A 23,414-nucleotide genomic window follows, 5' to 3' on the forward strand; every position below is an offset into this window, starting at 1 on the left:
CGGACCGTTGTTGTTCAATATATTTGTTAACGACATCAGCGATTGCTTTATGCACTCCAAAGTCCTATGCTTCGCAGATGACATGAAAATTTTCAGCAAAATAAAATCAAATAATGATTCTTTACTTATTCAGGCAGATCTGGTGCGGCTTGATGATTATTGTAAAGCTAATAAGCTTGACTTAAATCCATCTAAATGCTTCTCATTAACTTTCACACGTCAGCGTAACCAGATCCCTACTACTTATACGCTCAGAGACCAAGTATTAAATAAGGTTAGCTTCATGAGAGACTTAGGTGTAATACATGACTCAAAACTTCTTTTCGATATCCATATTGAGAACATTGTAAGTAGTGCCCTAAAATCATTGGGGTTCCTAATGCGCAACTCTGCCCATTTTACTCAAGCTAAGACGCTGAAAGTTCTCTATTGCTCCCTAGTCAGAAGTAAACTGGAATACGCTTCTCAAATTTGGAATCCCTGCTATAGAACTTACATTGATAGAATTGAACGCGTTCAAAAAAAGTTTCTAAAATTTCTTAGCTTTAAACTTAAATGCCCCTATAACTCGACTTACTACTATAATATCTGTAAAAAACATCATTTAATACCGTTACATAAGCGTCGTGAGATAGCTGACATCACCTTCATTCTCAATATCACGAGTGGTAATCTGGATTGCCCCGAACTGCTTCACAAGCTTTCATTTAATACGCCTACTCGGACTAAACGTCATTTCCCCCCTCTTTCAGTTAAATGTGTTTCATCCAAATATAGGCAAAATAGTTTTCTGATTCGAGCCAGTCGTTGCTTAAATAATGTGACAAGAGAGCTAGATATTGACATATTCAACTGTTCCATTCCTTCTGTGAGGCGTAAATTGATGACAAGTTGCTTTAAGTGAAATGACTGACAGGTGGTAGGTACGTATGCCCGAGCCCGAAGTAGATGTAGTTTATATTGATATTATATTCCAAGTGCTAGTTTTTAAGTCCAACATACTCACTATAAGTTGTTTAATTGGTCATAGTAACTGCAGTTGCTGTTTGCTACTCGTATGTATAAGTATAAATTGTTAGGTAGTAATTGAATTATTGATTGTAAAACTTGATCCAACTTAAGTAATTAGTTTTAGTATTTAATACATAATGTTGCCAACATATTATTGCATGTGCCCATGTAACATTGTGCGTGCTATTTAACTTAATGTTAAATGTTAACATGTTGCTATATGTGAGATCCTACAATTGGCTCTGTGTCACTATTGATGTTGTTATTAGCATAGTTATAGCTGTTGGTTCTCCATGTAAATAAAAAAAAAAAAAAAAAAAAAAAAAAAAAAAAAAATTAGCTTCTACCAGCTGGTCTACTAAAGAACGAGTGTCATTTGCGTTTACTTTAACTTCAGTCTACTAGCTTTTGCCCGCGATTTCGTCTGCGTGGAGTTAGTAATTGGGATAGCTTATTTTTACCCAATCTGCTTTTTATCGATTTCCCATACAAATTTCCACCCCCCTTCTCACCCCCTTAAAGGGTGATTTCTGGGATAAAAACTACCGTATGTCCTTCCCCGGGACTCTATCTCCATACCAAATTACAACTAAATCGGTTCAGCGGTTTAAGCGTGAAGAGGTAACAGACAGACAGACACACTTTCGCATTTATAATATTAGTATGGATAACTACATATAGTGACAAACTACTGTTACTGTTGTTGTTCACGAATTACCTATGCAATTACGAGTATTAAATGAATTATTAAATATAATCAGAATGGTTTACCTAAATCAATAAGGTCATTTACTGCAAACTGTATAGCTTTAGATGAGGGCGGCTCGGGCAGCTGCGACAAGAAATCTTCTACCTTATCGTCTGGAGCATACGACTTGCAATCCAACACCGTTTGCTCTAAAGGTACCCTGTAATGGGAATAAATATCAGCGTCATAGTTATGTTCCGTTTTTAATTTGGTAAATGTAAAATATATTTTACAGTACATATGGTCCTATTTTCCCGCACTAGTGCGTAAAATAGCACTTTTCGTGCGATGTCAAAAGTTTAAAGGGCCATATGTACTGTAAAACGTTGTACGACACACGTGCGAAAAGGTAATTCGCAACTCGTGTCGATTTAAAACACTCCCTTCGGTCCTGTTTTAATTTATCGCCACTAGTTACACACTATTTTTTGTAAACAGTTCGATTTTCGTTGCTTGAAGTAGAAAATTATATCCATTTGGCCAGCAGAGATTAATACCTATTTATTGTATGGTATAAATCAACTGCGATGCCCTTGTCCCGGAAATTTGCCACGCTTACTTGGAGAACCTGGGGTTCACTCATTAACCTAATCCCAATTGTCACAGGCTCTAGTTTTTACGAAAGCAACTGCCATTTAATCTTCTTACCCAGAGAGCAACTAGGCCTTATCGGGAATAGCTCGGTTTCTACACGATTTTTCCTTCATCGAGAAGAGATGGGTGAATATCAAATGAGATTCCGTACAAATTCATGATTTACTATAGGATGAAAGTTGGCTTACCTTAGTATTTCGGGAGTAGAAAACGGCGTAAAATCATTTTCCTTTTCTTTCGTGTAGAGTTTGTAACAATACCCTAAAAAATAACATTGATTCAGAAATATAGTACAGTAAGTAGGTAGATTAAAATATGTAGCCAAAAATACCAGACTTTTGCATTGTTTTCCTCCGACGCGATAGCGCGTCCGTGTGACTCTAGGGGTAAATATCTTGTACTCCAGTCTTATTCACTCATTAATTCAAACACTTCCGTTTTTGCATTAGGTCTCTATGAAGCTGTAGGAGTGTAGGTGGGGTGTAATCATTCACCTCAACTCTCCTGCCGATAACTATACTGACGTTTCATTAAGAATAGCTGTACTCGCTGGGTCACCAATTTTTGAAGTGAAAACTTCTTTAGCGGCGCTGTGCACTTTTTGTGATGGGGAAAAAATGTTAAACTCGCGAGAGGTGTCACGTGACCGTAAGACGTAAGACGGACACAACTGGTATTAATATAACTCGAGTACTAACAGTGATGTGCTTAGGGGTTTCAAGTAATGCGACTAAATAACGCTAGATGGCGTTAACCTCAATTATACATAGTGCTGCAGACATTTTGCAATAGTGATTGAGTTTTCACTTCTGCCGGCACTCCCTGAGTGCAACCCGTTGTTTATTTTTTTAGGGTTCCGTACCCAAAGGGTAAAAACGGGACCCTATTACTAAGACTCCGCTGTCCGTCCGTTCGTCCGTCCGTCCGTCTGTCACCAGGCTGTATCTCACGAACCGTGATAGCTAGACAGTTGAAATTTTCACAGATGATGTATTTCTGTTGCCGCTATAACAACAAATACTAAAAACAGAATAAAATAAAGATTTAAGTGGGGCTCCCATACAACAAACGTGATTTTTGACCGAAGTTAAGCAACGTCGGGCGGGGTCAGTACTTGGATGGGTGACCGTTTTTTTGCTTGTTTTGCTCTATTTTTTGTTGATGGTGCGGAACCCTCCGTGCGCGAGTCCGACTCGCACTTGGCCGGTTTTTATTCGAGTTTTCCGACCCCTGAGGATAGTGGGTAGCGTAGCGTATAAGCAGGGTTGGTTGGGTACTGTACTGACCGGGTTGCACGCGGCCCGCGCGGCCTGCGCGCTGCCTCGCGCCCGCGCCCGACACCCACACCGTGTCCAGGCTCGCCGTGCCTGCGAACACACAACACATACAACCTTACTCACACTCAACACCCTACACAAGGAAATACTAAGCCGCGAGTACCGTGTAGACAAAACATTGTAGCCCTAGCCACATTAACGACGAAGATGGTTTTAAAAAGGTGGAGAAGAGAAGGAAACCAGCTCGTCAGAACCAGTGCGGTACCGCACCGACCGGACCCAATCATTTGCTGCGTCCTGCAACACCGTCGACGCTGCTGTATGTGTCCCGTCTACACTACCTTACGAAGGTCGATGATATCGTAAAGTATGTGAAAGTAAAAACCGGATTCATCCTGAGGGTCGCGAAGTTGGAATCTCGACACAATGCGAATTTTAATTCGTTTGTGGTGACCGTTCCGACTGAACATCTAGCGACCTTCACCAAGGAGGAGTTTTGGCCGAAGGGTGTCAAGTTTCGGCGGTTCCGCGGCCGGTTCCCTGACACTGCGGGGTTGCGTAATCATCGCAATCATAATGTGTTTTTTAGTGTTTAGTTATATTTTTATAATATGTATGCTAGTTTTAAGGTATTTATGTATGGGCCACTAGTTGCCTGAAATAAACGATTTCATTCATTCATTCATTCATTAACGACAGCCGAGTTAGAACTCAGAGCACCGTACAACGTTATACACCGTGTTTTTATTGAATTCCGTTAACTTCGGGGTATGGTTAAGTACGTTTAAGAGAACTAAATGGCACAGTTAATTTAAAAAAAAAAATTTTTTTTTGCTTTTTTTACAAAAAAAAAATATGTTTAAAAACTAATTAAATGTAGCATATAGCGTTGTTGTAACACGGGCATTACATTTAACTCAACCAAACAATTGAAATCTGTGACATATCAATGTCATTTCGAATATCGATCGACCGAGATTGTACTTAAGTTTAGTAGCAAATGTATGAACTCATTCTAAACACTAATCAATATGTAAACCGGCCCTAAGGCAAGTGTACACGCTTGTAGAGGCCTTATAGCAAAAAAATAAATTATTGATTATCTCCGAAATTATTAATTAGAATATCGGTGTCTTTGAGAAAGTTACTTGATTTAAGCAGGAATGCACCCTTGAAATTAACGGAAATAAAAAAAAACACGGTGTATACTGCAGATTGACAATGTACGGCGGTTTACATTTTGTAAGATATTTGCATTATCAATCGTTAGTAAGTTTGACAACCTTACCTAGGTTGACAAACTGCAGAATGTACGACAATAAGACCGCATAGCGCTAACTTCACTCCATAGTCATAGGTAAAGTGGTAAATAGGTTATTAATTAAATAAAAATGCCCTTAAGCAGTAGAAGTCTACTAGACACGACGTCGGCGATGGTGATGGAGGTCTTACCAATGTTAACTAGTACTATCTTGCTAAGGCCCACTTGCACCATCCCACTAACCCGGGTTTAAACGTTTAAACCGTTAACCTAGTGTCAAATTGTACTGGTAACCATGGTAACTCCAGGTTTAACCGGTTAACCCCGTAGTGGAATGGTGCAAGTTGGCCTAAGTATAAATGTCTATAAACAAATGCCTACCGGTGCCCTGTTTGAGTGTGTTTTCCTTGTGTGCGCCCGAGTCGACCACGTACACGACGTCGGGGACGGTGATGGAGGTCTCACCGATGTTAACTAGCACTATCTTGGTAAGTACAAATGTCCATAAACAACTGCCTACCGGTGCCCTGTTTGAGTGTGTTCTCCTTGTGTGCGCCCGAGTCGACCACGTACACGACGTCGGGGACGGTGATGGAGGTCTCACCGATGTTAACTAGCACTATCTTGGTAAGTACAAATGTCCATAAACAAATGCCTACCGGTGCCCTGTTTGAGTGTGTTCTCCTTGTGTGCGCCCGAGTCGACCACGTACACGACGTCGGGTATGGTGATGGAGGTTTCTGCGATATTAGTAGCCAGCACTATCTTGCGGACGCCTGGCAGGGGTTTGGAGAACATGCGGGCTTGGTCCGTTGTAGACAACCTGGAAACAAAACAAAATATTTTATGTAAAACTTTATTAGTTTATGAAAAGGAAACATTTTATGATGAGCCGTTAATTTAATTGATATACTTTAGCTGCATGTGATATGTTAGTTAATATGGACTTAAGGGCACATAATATTTCGAAACGACATAATATCCAAAATTAAATCTACGGCAAAAATATCTAGAGCCAGCTACTTATTTAGATTCATACTTTTTTGAACACCTAATAATTAGAATACTTAGGTACACATATTCCATTACGGAAAAGAACGTCGAATATTGTTTACATATGTCTAAATATCAATTCCTAGGTAACAGTAATTTTAAAAGAGCCATGCGGCTTACGTTTTGCGATTCCTCTTCCATGAAGTTAATAACTTGCACATAATATTTATGTATACGCAATGAAATCATAAACTAAAATTGTAAAATGTAGTCACTTAATGCCAGAAAACTGATTGTGCACCAACCTAGAATGAACCGGCAATACTAGATGCGTGCTATCACCGCAGCACCGGTCGAGCAAAAGTTTCGCCTGTTTGATCTCGGCCCAACCGGGCAGGAAAACTAAAATGGCGCCTTCCAGTTCCGTTCGGTCCACAGCTTTTACGACATCCACAACCTGGGTGATAAAAATGTCTAAGTGAAAATTAATAGGTGGGAGAATTCATAAGAACCGGCAAGAGAATTTTATTCATCTGGCATCATCATCAGGGCTATCATCAATAGTAACACAAATATGCCTGTTTTACTATTTCAAATATGCTCTTATAATAGAGATCTTATTTAGTCACATTGATCTAGATCAGGGATGTTGCGGATGACGATTTTTTGACATCCGCGGATGCGGATATTTAAAGGCTCACATCCGCGGATGCGGATGTCAAGATAGGTACATAAAAAACGTCAAATATTACATTTTAGTCATTTTTATTTCGAGAGTGCGAGTCAGTCTCGCGGTCCAAGGGTTCCGTACCTTAAGTCCCACTCACGCTTGACTGCTCATTTCTAATAGGTTTTTTTGGCTAATGACTAAATTACTTACCTAGTAGTCTAGCACTTACGCCGATGCTAAGACGTTCCTGTACCGACCTGTTCCACATCCGCATCCGCATTAAACTCCGCATCGATTTTATGTGGATGCGGATGTTGAAAATAATACGGAAGTTCCGCGGTTGCGGATGCGGATATTCGCGACATCCCTGATCTAGATAAACATATCACCACATATAAACACCGTCTCTAGTGATGCTAGCGACCAGCTGTACAAGGATGTATTATATAAACAAACCTCTTGACAGTTAACATGTGGCTTCCCGTCTTCTTTTTTGCAGTTTTTGAATGTGCTGCAAAGTTCCAAATTGTATTTCTGTTTGATGTCCTCCAGATATAAGGTCTCCACAGGAAATGTTCGCCCAGGCACCTCAACGACTGGACACGAATCGAAATATCTGCAAATGTATACATTAGGAGTTACACGTTGGAGTTACATTACATATGTTTGGAACACCAAACCTCGTCAAAATGAGACAGAAGCTATGTAGAGAAAAGGTCTCACCCCTTTATTAATCGACGCGGAATAGGAATACATTGGTCAGATATTATATTTTTCCTGTACGTACAATTATTACAAGTAAATCACGAGAAACAAAAACCAAAAAATTACGAAAATTGGTTGAGAATGCGAGTTGTTACAATTTTGATGATTGATTATTGCAAGTTAGAGGAGAGCAGCCGGAGAGGCATGTGTATTACAAATTGAACTTGCTCTTTAAAAAAAAGTGAGATGAAGCTGAATCTATATGTAACATATTTTCATTTCATTCATTTCATTTTATTTCATTCCAGATCCACCGCCCGTTTCAGAAAAAGCAGCGTTGTTGGTGTTCACGTCGCCTTGCATCGTGAATACGACTGCGTCGAGCGTGACGCTCATGAGTCATGACGATCACGATAGATCTGCATTGAAGATCACCGCTTGCTTCTTGCACAAGCAACATCGTATCAGTATTATTAATTTCAGCTTACCTCGTAAATGCGTCTGCGTCGAGCGTGGCGCTCATGACGACCACGCGTAGGTCTGGGTTGAGGGTCACCGCTCGCTTCAGCAGAAGCAGTGTTATGTCGGTGTTCACGTCGCGTTCGTGAGCCTCGTCGATAAACACATGGCTGCATCCGTGAAGACCTGTCAATTTCGTTTATAATACCAGAGGGCCTAGCCAACATAACAATCGTACAAAGACAAACGCCAGACGAATAGAAAAAATGTACCGGAATGACAAATGTATAGAAAAGTCACGTGACTATTTCCATACATTATTTAAGATTCTATTGGCGTTTCATATCAACGACTGTCATCTTGGCTAGGCCCACAGGATCATGACTATATTTAAGGCTACTTTACAATAACTTTTATATTTATAGCAACATTCTACATTGTACAAACGTACCCGTAGTGTAAAGATCGGTTTTCCTAGGATAGCGATGCCGTCATATAGCGGCCGTCTCCATACTAAATAATACGGCTAAATATGGATGTCGTAGTATTTGTATGGAGACGGCCGCTATATGACGGCACCGCTATCGGAGGAAACCAAAGCTTAATGGTTAATAAAAAATCTTGTGCTCTGTCGGCTTTGGCAGGCCAGCTCTAACGGAGGGCGCCGTGGTGGAATGTCATCGATCCCAGTGCGCCCTCATGAACGCCAGAGAGGGTGAAACGCCGGAGCGGGTTTAGTGGGTAGGGCCAAATTCTCCCCCTCTCTCGCCAGGAGACGGGAAAGGATCGGCGAGTCCCGCACACCGTGCATAAACGCATTCCCACTCAGTCAAAAAAGAGGCTCTAATGACAAGAAAATAATACTTATAGTATTATCAACAAACTGACGCAATGAACGTAGGCATTGAACTTACCAGGATTAGCATGCAGCCTGCGAAGCAAAACTCCGGACGTGCAGTAGAGTATAGAGCCCGCAGGAGGTCGGGGTGGCTTCGAGTCCAGGCGCACTTGGTAGCCTACTGTATCGCCCACCTAAAATATTCATAAAAATAATACTTATGCCATTTCTTTGTAGTATGTCTAGGGGGTGAAGGATATTGTGACAATTTTCATAGAATAAAAGAAGGAGGAGGATGTAAAAGCGAAATCCCGATAGGCCAAACTCCATGTGTAGAGGTTACTAGAAGAGATCCCTTACAGGGATAAGTTCGCCTTTGTACCTTTATTTCTGTAAACATTATGTAAACCTGTGTTGTGTACAATAAAGTGATTACTACTACTACTACTACTACTACTATAAAACAAGGCGAAATATGCCGTGTCACTTATCCCATTATAATATCTAAATACTTCAGGTTGTGTCTAAATGGTATGACGACAAACCTCCATCAGTTCCCCGGCGAAAGCGGCAATGTTGCGAAGAGACTATTACGTAACAACGCGGAAGGATTCTGAGTTACTTGTCCCATTATAATATCTAGAAGCTTCGGGGTATGGCTAAACGGTATGCCAACAAACCTTCTCTCCCAGCTCGCCGGCAACCCGCCTCGCGAGTCCAACCGCGGCGACCCGTCGCGGGCCCGACACTATCACCGTCGCGTCGGGCCTACTCCGCAACACGGCGAGAGGTGCCCGAGTCGACTTGCCGCATCCCGCGGCCCCAACGATCACCACAACTCGGGATTGGGAAATCGCTGAAGTTATTTCATCGCTGTAAAGATGAAAAGTAGGTACCTATTACGAGAATTCAGAACCAAGCGCTATCAGTGACTTTCAAGTTGCTATTGAAGCAATAAAACATATGCATAGGTAGGTAGGATGTTATACCTACCACGGAACTTTTACTAAACCTATTAACCGATTTTCAGAACCAGCCTGTCGGTGGTAAAGAAGCTTGTCCATTATTTACCGGGGGCCCTGCCTGTACCTAAGTTTCAATAAACAGGTTAGCGCATATTTAATCAATCGCAAAAAGTCTCTGGTATAAAGTGGCCTGTTCGCAAAATACTCCCAATTCAAACTAACTACTGGGGTTGTTTTTTAGAGAAAATAACGAACAAACTCACGCACTTGCCTTGCCAGGGCCCAAGTTTATGATTATGACAGTCGGAGCATAGCAGTGGCAGTCAGAGATGTCACACGGATGTCAAAATGTAATCACTAATAAATCTTCCAAGTTAAATTTGAGGCAGGCAGTATTTCGAGGGCAGATTCGTATAGACAAAGCATAAGAGTGGCGTACAAACTTTAAAAGTTCGATCTAGATTTGAATATAAATCGTATGAAGTGGGAGACTCATTCAATTGTTTACCAATCAATTCCGAACTCAAAAAATTCACACTGGTTTTGCAGTGGCTGTTATTGGTTTTAACCTATATGTGAGGCAGGTGTATCTTCATGGCTTTACTTTGGGGTCAGAAAGGGTTTAGAAATAAAATATCCCATATGATTTGTTGCTTATTTTCTGTTTTAATAATTTTATAATTCCATTTCAACCTTAGATGGTAAGTACCTACATAGTTAGTGGTCGAGCCGCCTAGTAAGTAGGTATTGTGTATTGTGTCAGGACACCTCGCTCTAACAGATTACAGTATTGAACCTTAACTATACAGTATTTAAATTATAATCTCGAAATATGTCGATCTAAATATTGATTTTCTATTTCTAATAAGTGCTTGCCTCGAGTTTCTGGTGACAACCGGTGTATTAACATCATCGCCAGTAGCGCCATACCGGTAAATAAGTACAATGAAATATATAGAGGAAAACTATAACGATACTGTAAAGATAGTAAAGGGAAATAAAGGGCGGACAGGTAAAAACAGAGGGAACAAATACAAGAAATGTACGTGTAGTATTTTTGAGGTATGACCTCAATAGATAATGCGAGACTGAGACCAAATGGACCGCAATCAATAAAGCAGTTACAGATCAAGACTGTCACATAAAATGCAACGGTGTTATTATTCAACTTTGCTATATGAGCCCAAATAGTTAAAATTAAAACCAGAACCAAAGGTATAACTGAAGCGAAAAAATAAACGACCTTACGTTTTATTTTATACGAAATAAGAACTAATAGAAGCGAAATAGCTATGTTACCACATAATTGTGCTTGGTTGTGTGAAGATTGGCGTTTTACAGCTTCATTATCGGATTCTAAAGTGATTAAGATTGATTTTGACGAAGAAGAACACTGGGCCACAGTGAAAGAGAGAACTGCGACAAAAAGAGCGAGAAGGAAGAGTTTTGCGCGGCGCGCGGTTCCGAGGGCTTGGAACTCGGCACGCGCCGCGTCGCTCTCCGCCCGCAGCCACAGCAGCGAGCCTCTACTTTCCTCTACTCGCCCTTGGCTAGCCAACCAGTATGGAGATTCCGGCCACCAGTACACCGATACCATGCACGTCACTGCTACCACAGCTGCAACCGATGACACGTATGGTAATGCTTCATTCAAAACTCCTGTAGTATGTAATATATCTATTACTTTAGCACTTAACATTTTTACAGTCTGATCGGCAACAAGGTAAGCGAACCTGTGTTTCGGGCCACAGTATTCACAGATAGCTAAAGTAGTTATTGTCCTTACTCCTCCTTTAATTATGGCTACGATACAACTGCCTACTACAAACAATGGAACTTGATATGGAAAGTAATTTATAATGAAATACAGTAGGCTGAGAAAAAATAGCAGTGCGAAGGCAGGTTTGCGTCCGTGGACGTCTATCATGAACGGTACTAGGAGTAGTCCTGGTATTAAACCTATTGTATGTAATATTCCTGAAACAAAAATAGGTATCTTTTTATATTATAGTGTCAATGTGATCGTGTAATGGTAATGGCAACATTTTAAGATCAAAGCATAATGGCATCTCCAAACGTAACCGACAAAGATTTGTGAATATAATAAGTTAAGAACCTAGTTTAAAAAAATAATATGTAGTAAATATAAATAGTATGTTAGTAGGTAGTTTTGTATATTATGTATTATTAATTTATCATCTATATGAACTATGTAAACAAAGTAAACTTACCATAATATTCGAGTGCATTCCAGGAATAGTCACTTTTTACACGAGTAAAAAGTATTGAGCGATCAACGGTGGATGAAATTCCTCGCAACAACGATAGACAGATAATCGGTACAAGTACAATAGGCTGAAACAAGACAACAAATTATGCCTATGAGTTACTATAGCTGTTTCTGCAGAGGCTGTGGTCTGTGCAGTACCTAATAGACAATCATTTCAAGTGAGTGAAACCGTTATCGTCTAAACAGTTTAAAATATGTCTCACGAAAGTTTAATATCGATTAATATCGAATAGACAATCAATTTGTTTTCTGGGCCACTTCATACATAATCACTGGGACAATACTCATGTTGTGATGGCTCGTGACTTTCTTATGAATTAATTCATATTACAATACATATAAGTAGGTGATAATTTTATCACTGTAGATAAAAAGGAGCCCAGTATTAATAATATTTAGTCTTAAAAACAGTTTTAAGAAATTATATTTTGATCTCCACCACGATCTCGATTCCGCACAGCGTGAAATAATTGAATTATACTTTGCCGTTCAAACCGGTCGATGGTTTCTCCCAAGAGATGTGAGATGAGGAAAAATACATATACACACTACGCAGCGTACATCATGTAAATATGCATATAAGAACCGGATTGGTTCTTAGTATCATAAAAGTACCTATGTATTATGTTATTGTTTTCGCTACTTGATTTTGTTGACGTTTGAACAAGAAATCAAAAATAATAAATGCCACCATGAAACAAAAATATGATTTCAAGCAAGTAGTTCAGTATAGGTATCACAAATTACCTACTTACCCACTTAACCTCAGGTTTATTGTTGACCAAAACAAAACCTTAAAAAAATAATCTAGTTTATATATAAGATATCCGTAACGCAGGCTTCGTCAGGCGGTCACACATGCAAACAGCAACATGCTTCGTCCCAAACATACCAATGATGGCAATGATGATATCCGCAACAACGACAAACTATAAACTATGTAATGTAACAGAAATGGACATTGCACATCAGGGGTCTCATAACATTTAAATAGTTAAAAATAGTTTCAGTACAGACTACAACAAGTTTTTTTAGAATAAAATGTGACTATATGTACCTCTTTATATTTAAATTTTTCGTTTTCTTGGTTATCATTTCTAGTTTCAATTACAAGTTCGTCCATGGCGTTTTTTTTAAACTGACGTTCCTCAAACTGAAGTTAGTGAATAAGTTGAACCTATAGGATAGAATAGGTAAGGTTATAGGATAGGTTGACAAACTGGTCTATAAATAAGAAAGGTACGTATGAAATACGACGCGAGCGCAAATGGCCGCGGAGAACTGGAGACTGTGGGAGGCAATAAGTCGACTCAAAATCTTTAAAATAGTTGTTCCATTACGCCGGTCGATCCGAGCGACTCGCTGCTTTATTTAGTCAGATACTCAGTAGGGGTCAAACCTCTTGGTTAGGTACCTCCTGTCTCATCAAGATTTGGTTTGGCACTGACTTCAAATATATCAGCTGCTAGCGCATACAAAAGGGAAAATATTTTATGTTATCCTAAATAGGTTTTCTTTTTTTGAAGTTTTTATATTTCCATTATGTATTTACATAGATTTAAGTTTTTGTTATGGAAGACGCAGCAATCTGCAGACGCACTCGTTCCTGTCTAACCAAACGGTCATGTCACTAAAAAGTTTCGCGCAGATCCAGACCTTGAAACTTGAAAAATACCCGACGTTTCAAGTTTCAAGGTCTGAAATGTCTGAATCTGAATCCATCAAAAATTGAGGAGTTCCCTCAATTCCTCATTTGAATTTAATTGAACCTCCTTTCTTTTATGAAGTCGGCTAAAAACAAAAAGCGGTTTGCTTTTACTCGTTTTGCCAGCAGTTAAAGAATAGGTAGGCTAAAGAGAAAGAAATAGGAAACTATTATTAGATTAACAAAGTATAAAAAAATAAAAAGTGCCATCTTTAGGATATAATCGTAATTGACTCCATAACAGATTGGTGCACCTCTTTTGTGTTTTACTTTAATGTTATTATTTAATTTCCTTAGTGAATTTTCATTCCCCTTATTTACATTAAGTATAGATAAGAAATTGAGAGCGTTGTTTATCAAACGTACCTAATTACATACTTATTTTGTAGGTAGTCGTACTAGTCGTTAACCCAATTACGGTTTCATTCGTTAATAGAAATATACCCATATACATACATATACTATTAAGGTATCCCTTGTCGTAATAGTCGATTAAAAATATACACGAACACTTTGCCAGCAACGTAAAACCCCTACGAAAAACGATCCGCAATTGTCCACGTATGAAATACATTGTAGTATTGAAATTTGTTAGGAAAACCCCCGTTAAAATCCTTTAGGTTCTTCTAAAGCCCCCTGTATTATTATTAGAGGACTTCAAATTCCAGCCTGGGCATGTTTTAGGGATTATTTTAAACTCTTGTTTTTATACTAAAGTTATACTTGAATTTAAAACTTACTTTATCAAAAGTGAGAAAGTGAACAGAGTGACATAGCGATAGTTTCCGCGGTTAAAAATGAGAGTACTTTCAATTTCTATGCACATTTCACTTTATGACGTATTTATATCTAGGCTTGACGTCAAAATCGTCGACATCCATAGAATGCGGTGCATAAAGTTTATCGTAGGCTGCGTGCGTGACAATGAGATTCGCCTGGCGGCTACAGGGCACATTACTTATGGTTGACAGAATGTCCAATGGTTTTCAAATTTGGGCCTACGAAAGATCATCGGTTTTATTTCCCTCCCAATTCGCAAAGTGACATAGTCACGAGCAATTCTCTAAGTATACCTAGTGTTATTCCAGATATGTATCAATTGTTGTCAATTTACCTAAATATCGGTCTCCTACGTATATCAAAAGAAAGTTATGTAGAGCAGTAAGAAACCAAAACGTGAGAAAACGGATATAGGATAGAGCAAGAAAAAGAGATGTATGTACCTTCATAGCTGTATGCACAAATACGACCTAATTAGGTAGTTGTCTTAAATTTAATGAGGTTTAGGTACTAGATTATCTCGTCTCAAATGTCTTCATTGTTGTGCTTTTGCAACACGTGACATAAAAAAAAATTAAAGTAAAAAAAACACGAGTTTTAGCACAACACAGCACAATATCTGAGTGTGTTAGCGTCATGTTCTAAAAACCTACATTTAAAAGTGGGAAAGTGAACGATGTGACGTGTAGTACTTTTTCGGCAATTGAAAGTACTTGAAAGCGAGAGCACTTTCAATTTCTATGAACACTATCACTTGATGACGTAGGTATAGCTCCTACGTCAAATTCGTCATTCACTACCGTATCAGTGTAGAAGCGTGTATTAAGATAAGATAAGATAAAAATATATTTTATTGCACGGAAAGGATATTACAACAGTGGTTACAACACGAGTTACTGGTAAGAGTTGTGCATAACTAAATTGACATGCCGAAATTCCAGGAGTCCCCGCACTAGGCTAGGCCTGTATCGCGGGAGACCAGATGTACATTGTATGTCATGCAAGTTAACTTAAGAGGAGAAAGATACCTAATTCTAATTTTAACAATTGTGTAAACTATGTAAGTCTATCTGTCATTACATTACTACTAATTTTTGTTTCTAGGTTCACCTTTAGTCTCAGTATTGTACCTATAGTGTTGATAGTAGTACTAGAGTTGAAGAATTTAGATGCGCCGGAGTTTAGCACAGATTTATTGATCAAAATAAAGTTTCGTAGGCATTTGAAGAAAAAAAAACCATAATAGTGTCAATATTTATCATGGGTTACTTAAAGGTTTATCCGCGCTTTAACTCTTACTTGACCTAATGGAACCCTGGTTATAAAAGGGTTCATCGATTAATACATCACACAATATGTCGATTTTTTTAGATCAATCATTTATCAGAAAATTATGGTGCTGTACAAGTTAATATAGCAAATATGAATGTATTCCATAAATTATTCCCTAATTTCATCTATCGCGATCGCGATACCAGGTGTCATTTCAAGGTCAGATAAGGAGCCAAATAAAACAGCTGCGTCTCAACATGAGATGAGATGACACCAAAAATGTGCCTAAACAGTCAAGGTCAAATCGCAGAGGTGTCGGATCGGGGTGACCTAGACAAGGTCACGGGCCGCGAGCGCGCAAACGGGGTCGGGCAAGTGGGCCGCCGCGGCTGAATCGGGGGCGCGAAACGGGGTTACGGGAACTAGGAGTCCTGCCACGGAATGCCCAATAGGGATGTTGACACATGTTGAATTTTATAACAAAATCTAGTAAAATAGATAGCAAACGAGCAATTTATCACAATAATGTGGATATTAAAATAAAATATTGAAAAATTACAAAAATACAGGACCTGAAAGTTTCAAAATTTAAGTTTTTTTTTAACTTCCAAAAACGATAAAAGTAAGGGTACCATTCGATTCCTTACATTTCACCAAAAAAAAATATTGTATAGCAACTATATACATAAACGCAATATTTCACCGACAAAAACGCAATTTTCTTGTTTTGTCCATACTACAACGTGGGCGATGACGTCACGGCCTCTGGCCGTTTTGTATAGGGCGTTTCGCGAGTGAAGTGCGACTGTCGGACTTTGACTACAATTTCTGACTTTTGTGTTACTTTAATGCAATGGGTCCCATATAGACATTTGATCCTAAAAACAAACCCGAACGATTGATACCATAAAAAAAATTAGTCATGTAGCCTATTACCACACGTCAGTCGTGTAATATTAAGTACACGTTTCAGCCGTCTAGACGCGGTTTAATAAAAAAAACCGGCCAAGTGCGAGTCGGACTCGCGCACGGAGGGTTCCGCACCATCAACAAAAAATAGAGCAAAAAATCGTGTTTGTTGTATGGGAGCCCCCCTTAAATATTTATTTTACTTATTTTATTTTTAATAGTATTTGTTGTTATAGCGGCAACAGAGATACATCATGCATTTGTGAAAATTCCAACTGTCTAGCTATCGCGGTTTATGAGATACAGCCTGGTGACAGACGGACGGACGGACGGACGGACGGACGGACGGACAGCGAAGTCTTAGTAATAGGGTCCCGTTTTTTAAGTCCCCCACCGCGTCTGTTTATCTGTATGTTCGCGATAAACTCAAAAAGTACTAAACGGATTTTCATGCGGTTTTCACCTATCAATATAGTGATTCGTGAGGAAGGTTTAGATGTATATTTTGTTAAGGTTTTGTGTAACCCGTGCGAAGACGGGGCGGGCGCTAGTAAATAAAAGGTATGTACGGTATGTAAGGTAGGTACCTATACGAAGCTAAACAAATTAAAACAACACAGGTGCTAATAATAAAAAACCACATGGCTTAAAGAAAAAAAAACTAAGAAGTGGCGTTCCAGCGTTGACAGTTCAATACTTTCCCGCCAAAGTTTCGCGCCAAAACGTCAAAAGAGAACGGCCGCACGACCCCAATCCCGGGCGAGCTGACACCGTAACCTCCTTACGACGAAGAGAAACTAGTGAAATTGGTCCGATCAGCTGCTCTGACGTAAACGCGTTCACTTTTATTCAGCTGACGTATAACACCGCCCACAAAATTAATTTTACCGGTGGTTAAATTCATTCATTGTAAGGCAGCTGCTGCCGTCAGCAATTGTAAGTTATAATAAAATGCTACACACACTTACAAACTTTTTCGAATAACATGCTACACTTGGCGAGGCATCCATGGAACTCGATTTCCAGCTCTCCTACTATACCTAAGACAATTGAGCAGTATATCCAAACTTCTGGAAGAAAAAAGCCAAACTTTCATCAACCGCAAAAGTAAGTGTTATGCTACGTAGCATTAACTTTCGGTTTCATTTCTTGACGTCACACGCCGTAAGCGGATAGAAACGTCACATTTGTACAGCCTTTTTAGTTTAGTATAAAAGACAGAGATGGAAAGGTATCGCGTCATAATAGGTAGGTTGTCAATCAAATTGATACCTTATGCCTTAATACATAAGGAACTCTTTGTAGCACCATGCATACCTTTCACCTACCTGATTGGTTTAAACAGCTATAACTTACCTGTGTTCATCAATAGGTAATGGTGTGTGTTCTTCGTCGTACACTTGAAACGATTTCATCAGCTGCCTCTTTCTTCTGTCGAGCGCCGTCTCTGTCGGCGGAGATATGTGCCTGCCGTACACAGGATGCACGGGGATTTTCGATTCTGTTAATGGACAAAATGCAATTTAAGGATCATTACCATAAACAATATATATAGGTCAAAACAACACAGTATAGATCAAAACAAGACCCATAAAATTACATTATTTAGATCTTTAGGTACCTGTACGGATATGATGGTCGTTCTTGTCTACGTGACAGCGTGATAAAACGGTGTCCGTCACTTTCTTTCCCACGGTGTTAAACAGTGACAGTTATTTTATCACGTGGATAAAGATGGATAAAGCTATCCATAATAGGCTGGCTGCATTCCATTCAAGGTATATCCATTTCAAGGATTCAGAAAATAGACCAATTTTAAATATTAACACCTCCCTATTTCCTATTTTGTCATTAAAAAACAGAGCACAGCATGAGATTCATTTCACCTCTCGTGTCTAATGAGGTTCTTTCAAATCTCTGATGCTTAGGCTTAATTTACAAAATATTGAATAAATATATTTTAACCGTATTTTTATTACGAGAATGAAACATTTCTAAATAAATGAATGTGCTAAATGTGTAATACGTGTCCGCTACAAATATAAATATCAGATAAAAAATTAACTGTCATAGGGATAATCATTCGACGCGACAGGTATTTATACCAACGTCCTGAGTTCTAATTAATTAATCCGTTGAGGTACTTTTTACCTGATAAAACATCAGGTTCATTCGCCAAATCAGTGTTTTGTGGTTGTTCGTCTGTAACAATAGGTAAATAAAATAAAGACATGCATTCATACGAGAACAGGAAATTACATTTGCTGGGAAATGGCGATAATGTAGTTACAATTATAAAAGTCTCAACACAGAGGGCGCGGCCGAGATTCATATACTGATATATAAGTGTCAATATTAACTTTCAAAAATTCTTAATTTCTTACGTTACTCCAACTACTAGTGACGACCTGTTTGACCTAGTAGGTAGTGACCCTGCCTATGAAGCCGATGGTCTCAGGTTCAAACCCTGGTAAGGGTATTTATTTGTGTGATGAGTACGGATATTTGTTTCTTTCTGAGTTGTGGGTGTTTTCAATGTATTTAAATATTCATAATTATTTATTTATTATATATGTAATGTATATTGATGTCTAAGTATCCACAACACAAGCCTTAGCTTACAATGGAAGAAGTCAATTTGCGTAATAATGTACTTGTACAGTAGAATCCGTTTATTATGACTCCGCTTATACTGACCAACCGCTTACTATGACGTAATTACTGTGCGAAGTTTAGTTTTCATATAAAATTATTTGTGAGAAATTCGGATAAGATGACTTCGCTTATAGTGACAAATTGCTTACTATACGACCTAAAAATCCTATTTTCATGAAATTATGTCCGGTTATACTGACATTTGCTGGTTTTCGTGGCCGTCCCCACGTCTTTCCCTCCGAGGACGGTTGGTGCGTGCGTGGCTTTTAAAAAGTTGTTTAGTTTTGATTTTCGGTGACAAGTTGATAATTGGTACAAAGTTATATAACTCATCTCTCACAAGGGAATTTGAGATTATTTTGGAAAAAATAACAATAATAAGAGGTTATCAACTATGCTTTAAGTATATGACATCCGCATAGTATGACGTATTTGTCACTTCCCTTCGATGTCATTATAAGCGGATTCTACTGTACTGTAATATTTATTTAAAAAAAGTAAGCAAATTTTGTTAAAGAAGTATAATTGATTACCTTCTTCGTCAATGGTAGAATCTTTTGTTAAAACTGCTGGTGTCTCAATAACTCTTTTTGATGCTGCCTCAATTGTTGCCGTATATATGTCCTCTGAAGGAAAAATATAAAAACACTATTATTTATTATTAACACGATTAAGAGAGCTGTTAATTATATACTTTATATCCACGCCATCTCTATCTGTTCTTTGGAACTATTACATACAATAAACGGCTAGATGTGAGAATATTAGTCCTGCAGCAACAATTTGAATAGTACCTATTACTTAAGTCGACAAATGATGTAGTGAAACACCTAACAGCTGTTTTTTTATAAACATCTAAAATGCAATGACTAATGAGCATATGGAATGAGCTTCTCACAAACAAATTTACTTTTGCAAATCTTTCATAGATGGCGCTTAACTCACTTATTCCATTTTCGAAGTCTTCCCATATCCTGCTAATTCTTTCCATAGAGTTCTCACTGATACTGGCTCTGATTGGTTCTTTTAATGAATTGTTTAGTTCCTCTAGAACAGTTTTGTCAAATACCGGTTGACCTTTATTGTCCATTCTCTTGTTTACTTGTAGCCAGTGGAGAGCTTGAAATGCTGCTTTCTCTGCGGCTAGGCGTTTTGACTTTGCTGTGCTGGAATATATAAATTGAATTTTGAAGCACATAATGGTTTTAACAATATTAACTGCTGAATTTCATACGCTACATTATTATACCTATGTATTGTACCTATCCATTTTAATTATCTTAGAGAAAATGAAAACTGTAGTCTCAGCAATATTACAATGGCAATTCTTATGGTAAATTTAAATAATTTAAACATCAGCATTATCAGCTCATTTCTCTAATAAAATGTGTTATTTAACTGTAATGTAAATGAATGATGTGTGAACTTATTAATCAATGTCTAAAACTGTTGCCAAGAAACTTGACTATAATAACAATTACACACTGAAATACATGTAATTACACATTACAATAAACTATAAGTAAATTAAAGTATAAAAGGATTACATGTTTGGCAAATTGTTTGCCTCAAGCAGGATTTTAATTGCTTTTATTTAGTACTAAAGTAATACAAAAAAGTTACCTTTCAAACTTGATTTTCTGAGGCCACACAAAAGAATATGTACAGGTCCACTCATTTTGCACAGACTTCTTCCTAACGCCCTTTGGGGCTATAGAGGTCTGCTTGTAGTGGATATCAAACACACTGTCGGGGCATTTGGCTGCTAGTTCGTTAAGTGTGACCCGCGGGTTCGGGAATATGGCAGACAGATTTTTTAGTTCTGCAAGATATAAACACTTATCTATGTTATTACCTTTTTTGGATTTGTCTAATTAAAATACAATGCAAATGGAGGCCGTCTTATTTCAAATAATAAGTGATGATAATTTTAATTTTAACATATTCACTGCCCAGAACTCACCATGTGGGTTTATTTTGTATTGGAAATGGGGTACTTGCCACCGAGTCCAGTAAAGGAGCCCACTGATTACCAGTCCGCTGGACGATAACGGCCTGTCAGTTAGAACAAAAAGTTGACAGCTCCGAACAACTGACAGGCCGATACCGTCTGGCTGACTGGTAATCAGTGGGCCCCTTTATGAAATGAATGGTAGTTATTTAACATTTTTGGGAACACTATGATTATCTTAATTTATCTCTTTAGTCATCTGGTAGAGATATGATAGTTAGGCAGCACATTTTTATACATACAGCAAAACTATATCATCATGGCCTCGTCATATACCTACAGTAATTACTCAACTTCATTTATAGGGTTCCGTACCCAAAGGATAAAAACGGGACCCTATTACTAAGACTCCGCTGTCCGTCCGTCCGTCCTTCTGTCACCAGGCTGTATCTCACGAACCGTGATAGCTAGACAGTTGAAATTTTCACAGATGATGTATTTCTGTTGCCGCTATGACAACAAATACTAAAAACAGAATAAAATAAAGATTTAAGTGGGACTCCCATACAACAAACGTGATTTTTGACCAAAGTTAAGCAACGTCGGGCGGGGTCAGTACTTGGATGGATGGGTGACCGTTTTTTTGCTTGTTTTGCTCTATTTTTCTCTGTGCGCGAGTCCGACTCGCACTTGGCCGGTTTTTTGTCATCAATGTCATGTCACTCACCTCTCTCTTTTATTGCATTCTGCAAGTCCGATGTGTCACCATCCAATAGGCCTCTTGAGTAATGCCTTTGCACTTGACATTTGCGACAAGCAATGTGAGGTAAAATAAACTGTGCTTGCAATTTATGTTTACTTATTATACTGCAATCTGAAAAAGTTTACAGAATTATTAAGAATAAACTTGCAATTTATTTTTAAGAAACTCATTTGCTTGTATTGGTTAAGTGTTCTACTAGAAAAAGTTAGTTTAGCCTACATGCTAGTGTGTAATAAATTAGGAAAAACACATAAAACAAAGAACGCTGTTTAATTATACCTTACTAGCGACCCACCCCGGCTTTACACGGGTTAACAAATTATACAAGAATCTCTTGAATCAGTCTATCTATTAAAAAAAACCCCATCAAAATCTATTGCGTAGTTTTAAAGATCTAAGCATACATACAGACAGACAGACAGACAGCGGGAAGCGACTTTGTTTTATACTATGTAGTGATAGTGTTTGTGTTAATCAAAACAAATGCAATTTAGATTTGATTGATGGACTCGAAAGCCTTTGGGCGACTAGAAGATATTATTTAAGGAAATTTAATAAACAAAAAGAAGCTGGTAGTAGGTTATAAATGTTATGATTATGATACTACTAATACCAGTAATACCTACTAACACTTACGTCCGTAATTCGTAATTGAAGTAAATTTATATGAAGTATGGGCATTATTTGCCGCTGCAATTAAATATTTCTTATAAACCTGCACACTTGCGCAAAACCGCTTTAAAATCATCGTTATTTGGTTTTAAGTTAAATAATCAACAAAAAAGCCGCTGTCTTAACTAATTATTCCTGAGATTGTTACAAGCAGCTAGTTGCCAGGTTTCTTTTTGTAAATTAAAGTTTTATCACGTTTCAAGTCTAAAATAAATGTAAACAGTAAAGCCAAAATTGAGAAGCTGTAGCTGCCAGCTGTCAGTCAGTGTCACTGTCGTGACGTCGTGACAGATGACAGTAGTTACTTTTTTTTATTTGTCCATTAGGTCAGGCTACGACCGTAAGCGCTCATTATGTTCAAGTTCAAATCACTGGTGGTGGTGATCTATAGCCGTATCCAGACGGTGCCGTGTGGTGCCGGCATCAGAAAAGAATAGCACCACCCCATCTCGTCCCGTGGGTGTCGTATAAGGCGACTGAGGGAAAACTGGCGACAGATATGCACAGTGTTGCCAGAGCGCTCCCAGCTTTTGTACGTAGGTACGTCAAAAAAGGTACGATTTGGGTAAAAAAAGTACCGATTTTTTTTTAGGATAAATTTCTTACAGAAATAATATTTCTGAAGAATCTGGGGGTCTACCGCGAATTCCTAAATTCGCAAAATGCGGGGATCTTTCTCTTTTACTCCAATGAAGGCGTAATTAGAGTGACAGAGACAGATGCCCGCAATTTGTGAACATCTATTTTCGCGGTTATAGCCCTGTTTGGAAAAAAAATAACTTGAATAGTCCAGAGGGCCTACCGCGAACCACCTTCGACGTGTTGCCTGCCTCCCTGTCACACTTACGTACGAATTCATAAGTGAGACAGAGAGGCCACAAGTCAAAAGTGGTTCG

At 38.5% G+C, this 23,414-nt stretch overlaps 2 protein-coding genes across 2 annotated transcripts in view; both read right to left on the bottom strand.

Annotated features, from left to right (window-relative positions):
• LOC134658742 (ATP-dependent RNA helicase DHX30-like) overlaps nt 1–22,711 on the bottom strand; it is a 40,736-nt gene extending 18,025 nt beyond the window's left edge. Inside the window, 16 exon segments of the mRNA XM_063514389.1 lie at nt 1,783–1,919; nt 2,542–2,614; nt 3,640–3,720; nt 5,551–5,714; nt 6,190–6,341; nt 7,011–7,170; nt 7,748–7,904; nt 8,633–8,750; nt 9,237–9,429; nt 17,834–17,978; nt 18,629–18,679; nt 19,666–19,758; nt 20,078–20,298; nt 20,756–20,954; nt 21,811–21,957; nt 22,483–22,711. Of these exon segments, the coding sequence (XP_063370459.1) occupies nt 1,783–1,919; nt 2,542–2,614; nt 3,640–3,720; nt 5,551–5,714; nt 6,190–6,341; nt 7,011–7,170; nt 7,748–7,904; nt 8,633–8,750; nt 9,237–9,429; nt 17,834–17,978; nt 18,629–18,679; nt 19,666–19,758; nt 20,078–20,298; nt 20,756–20,954; nt 21,811–21,957; nt 22,483–22,594 (2,203 nt within the window). The 5' untranslated portion in view covers nt 22,595–22,711.
• LOC134662154 (putative metabolite transport protein YfiG) lies at nt 10,286–12,993 on the bottom strand. Its single transcript, XM_063518420.1, has 3 exons — nt 12,869–12,993; nt 11,753–11,876; nt 10,286–11,498 (listed from the first exon to the last, which is right to left on the bottom strand). Exons 1-3 carry the CDS (start codon nt 12,932–12,934, stop codon nt 10,339–10,341), a joined length of 1,350 nt encoding a protein of 449 aa, XP_063374490.1. The 5' UTR covers nt 12,935–12,993; the 3' UTR covers nt 10,286–10,338.
• Nucleotides 22,712–23,414: the final 703 nt, after the last annotated feature.

This window comes from Cydia amplana, chromosome 2 (genome assembly GCF_948474715.1).
Source record: "Cydia amplana chromosome 2, ilCydAmpl1.1, whole genome shotgun sequence".
Taxonomy (NCBI): domain Eukaryota; kingdom Metazoa; phylum Arthropoda; class Insecta; order Lepidoptera; family Tortricidae; genus Cydia; species Cydia amplana.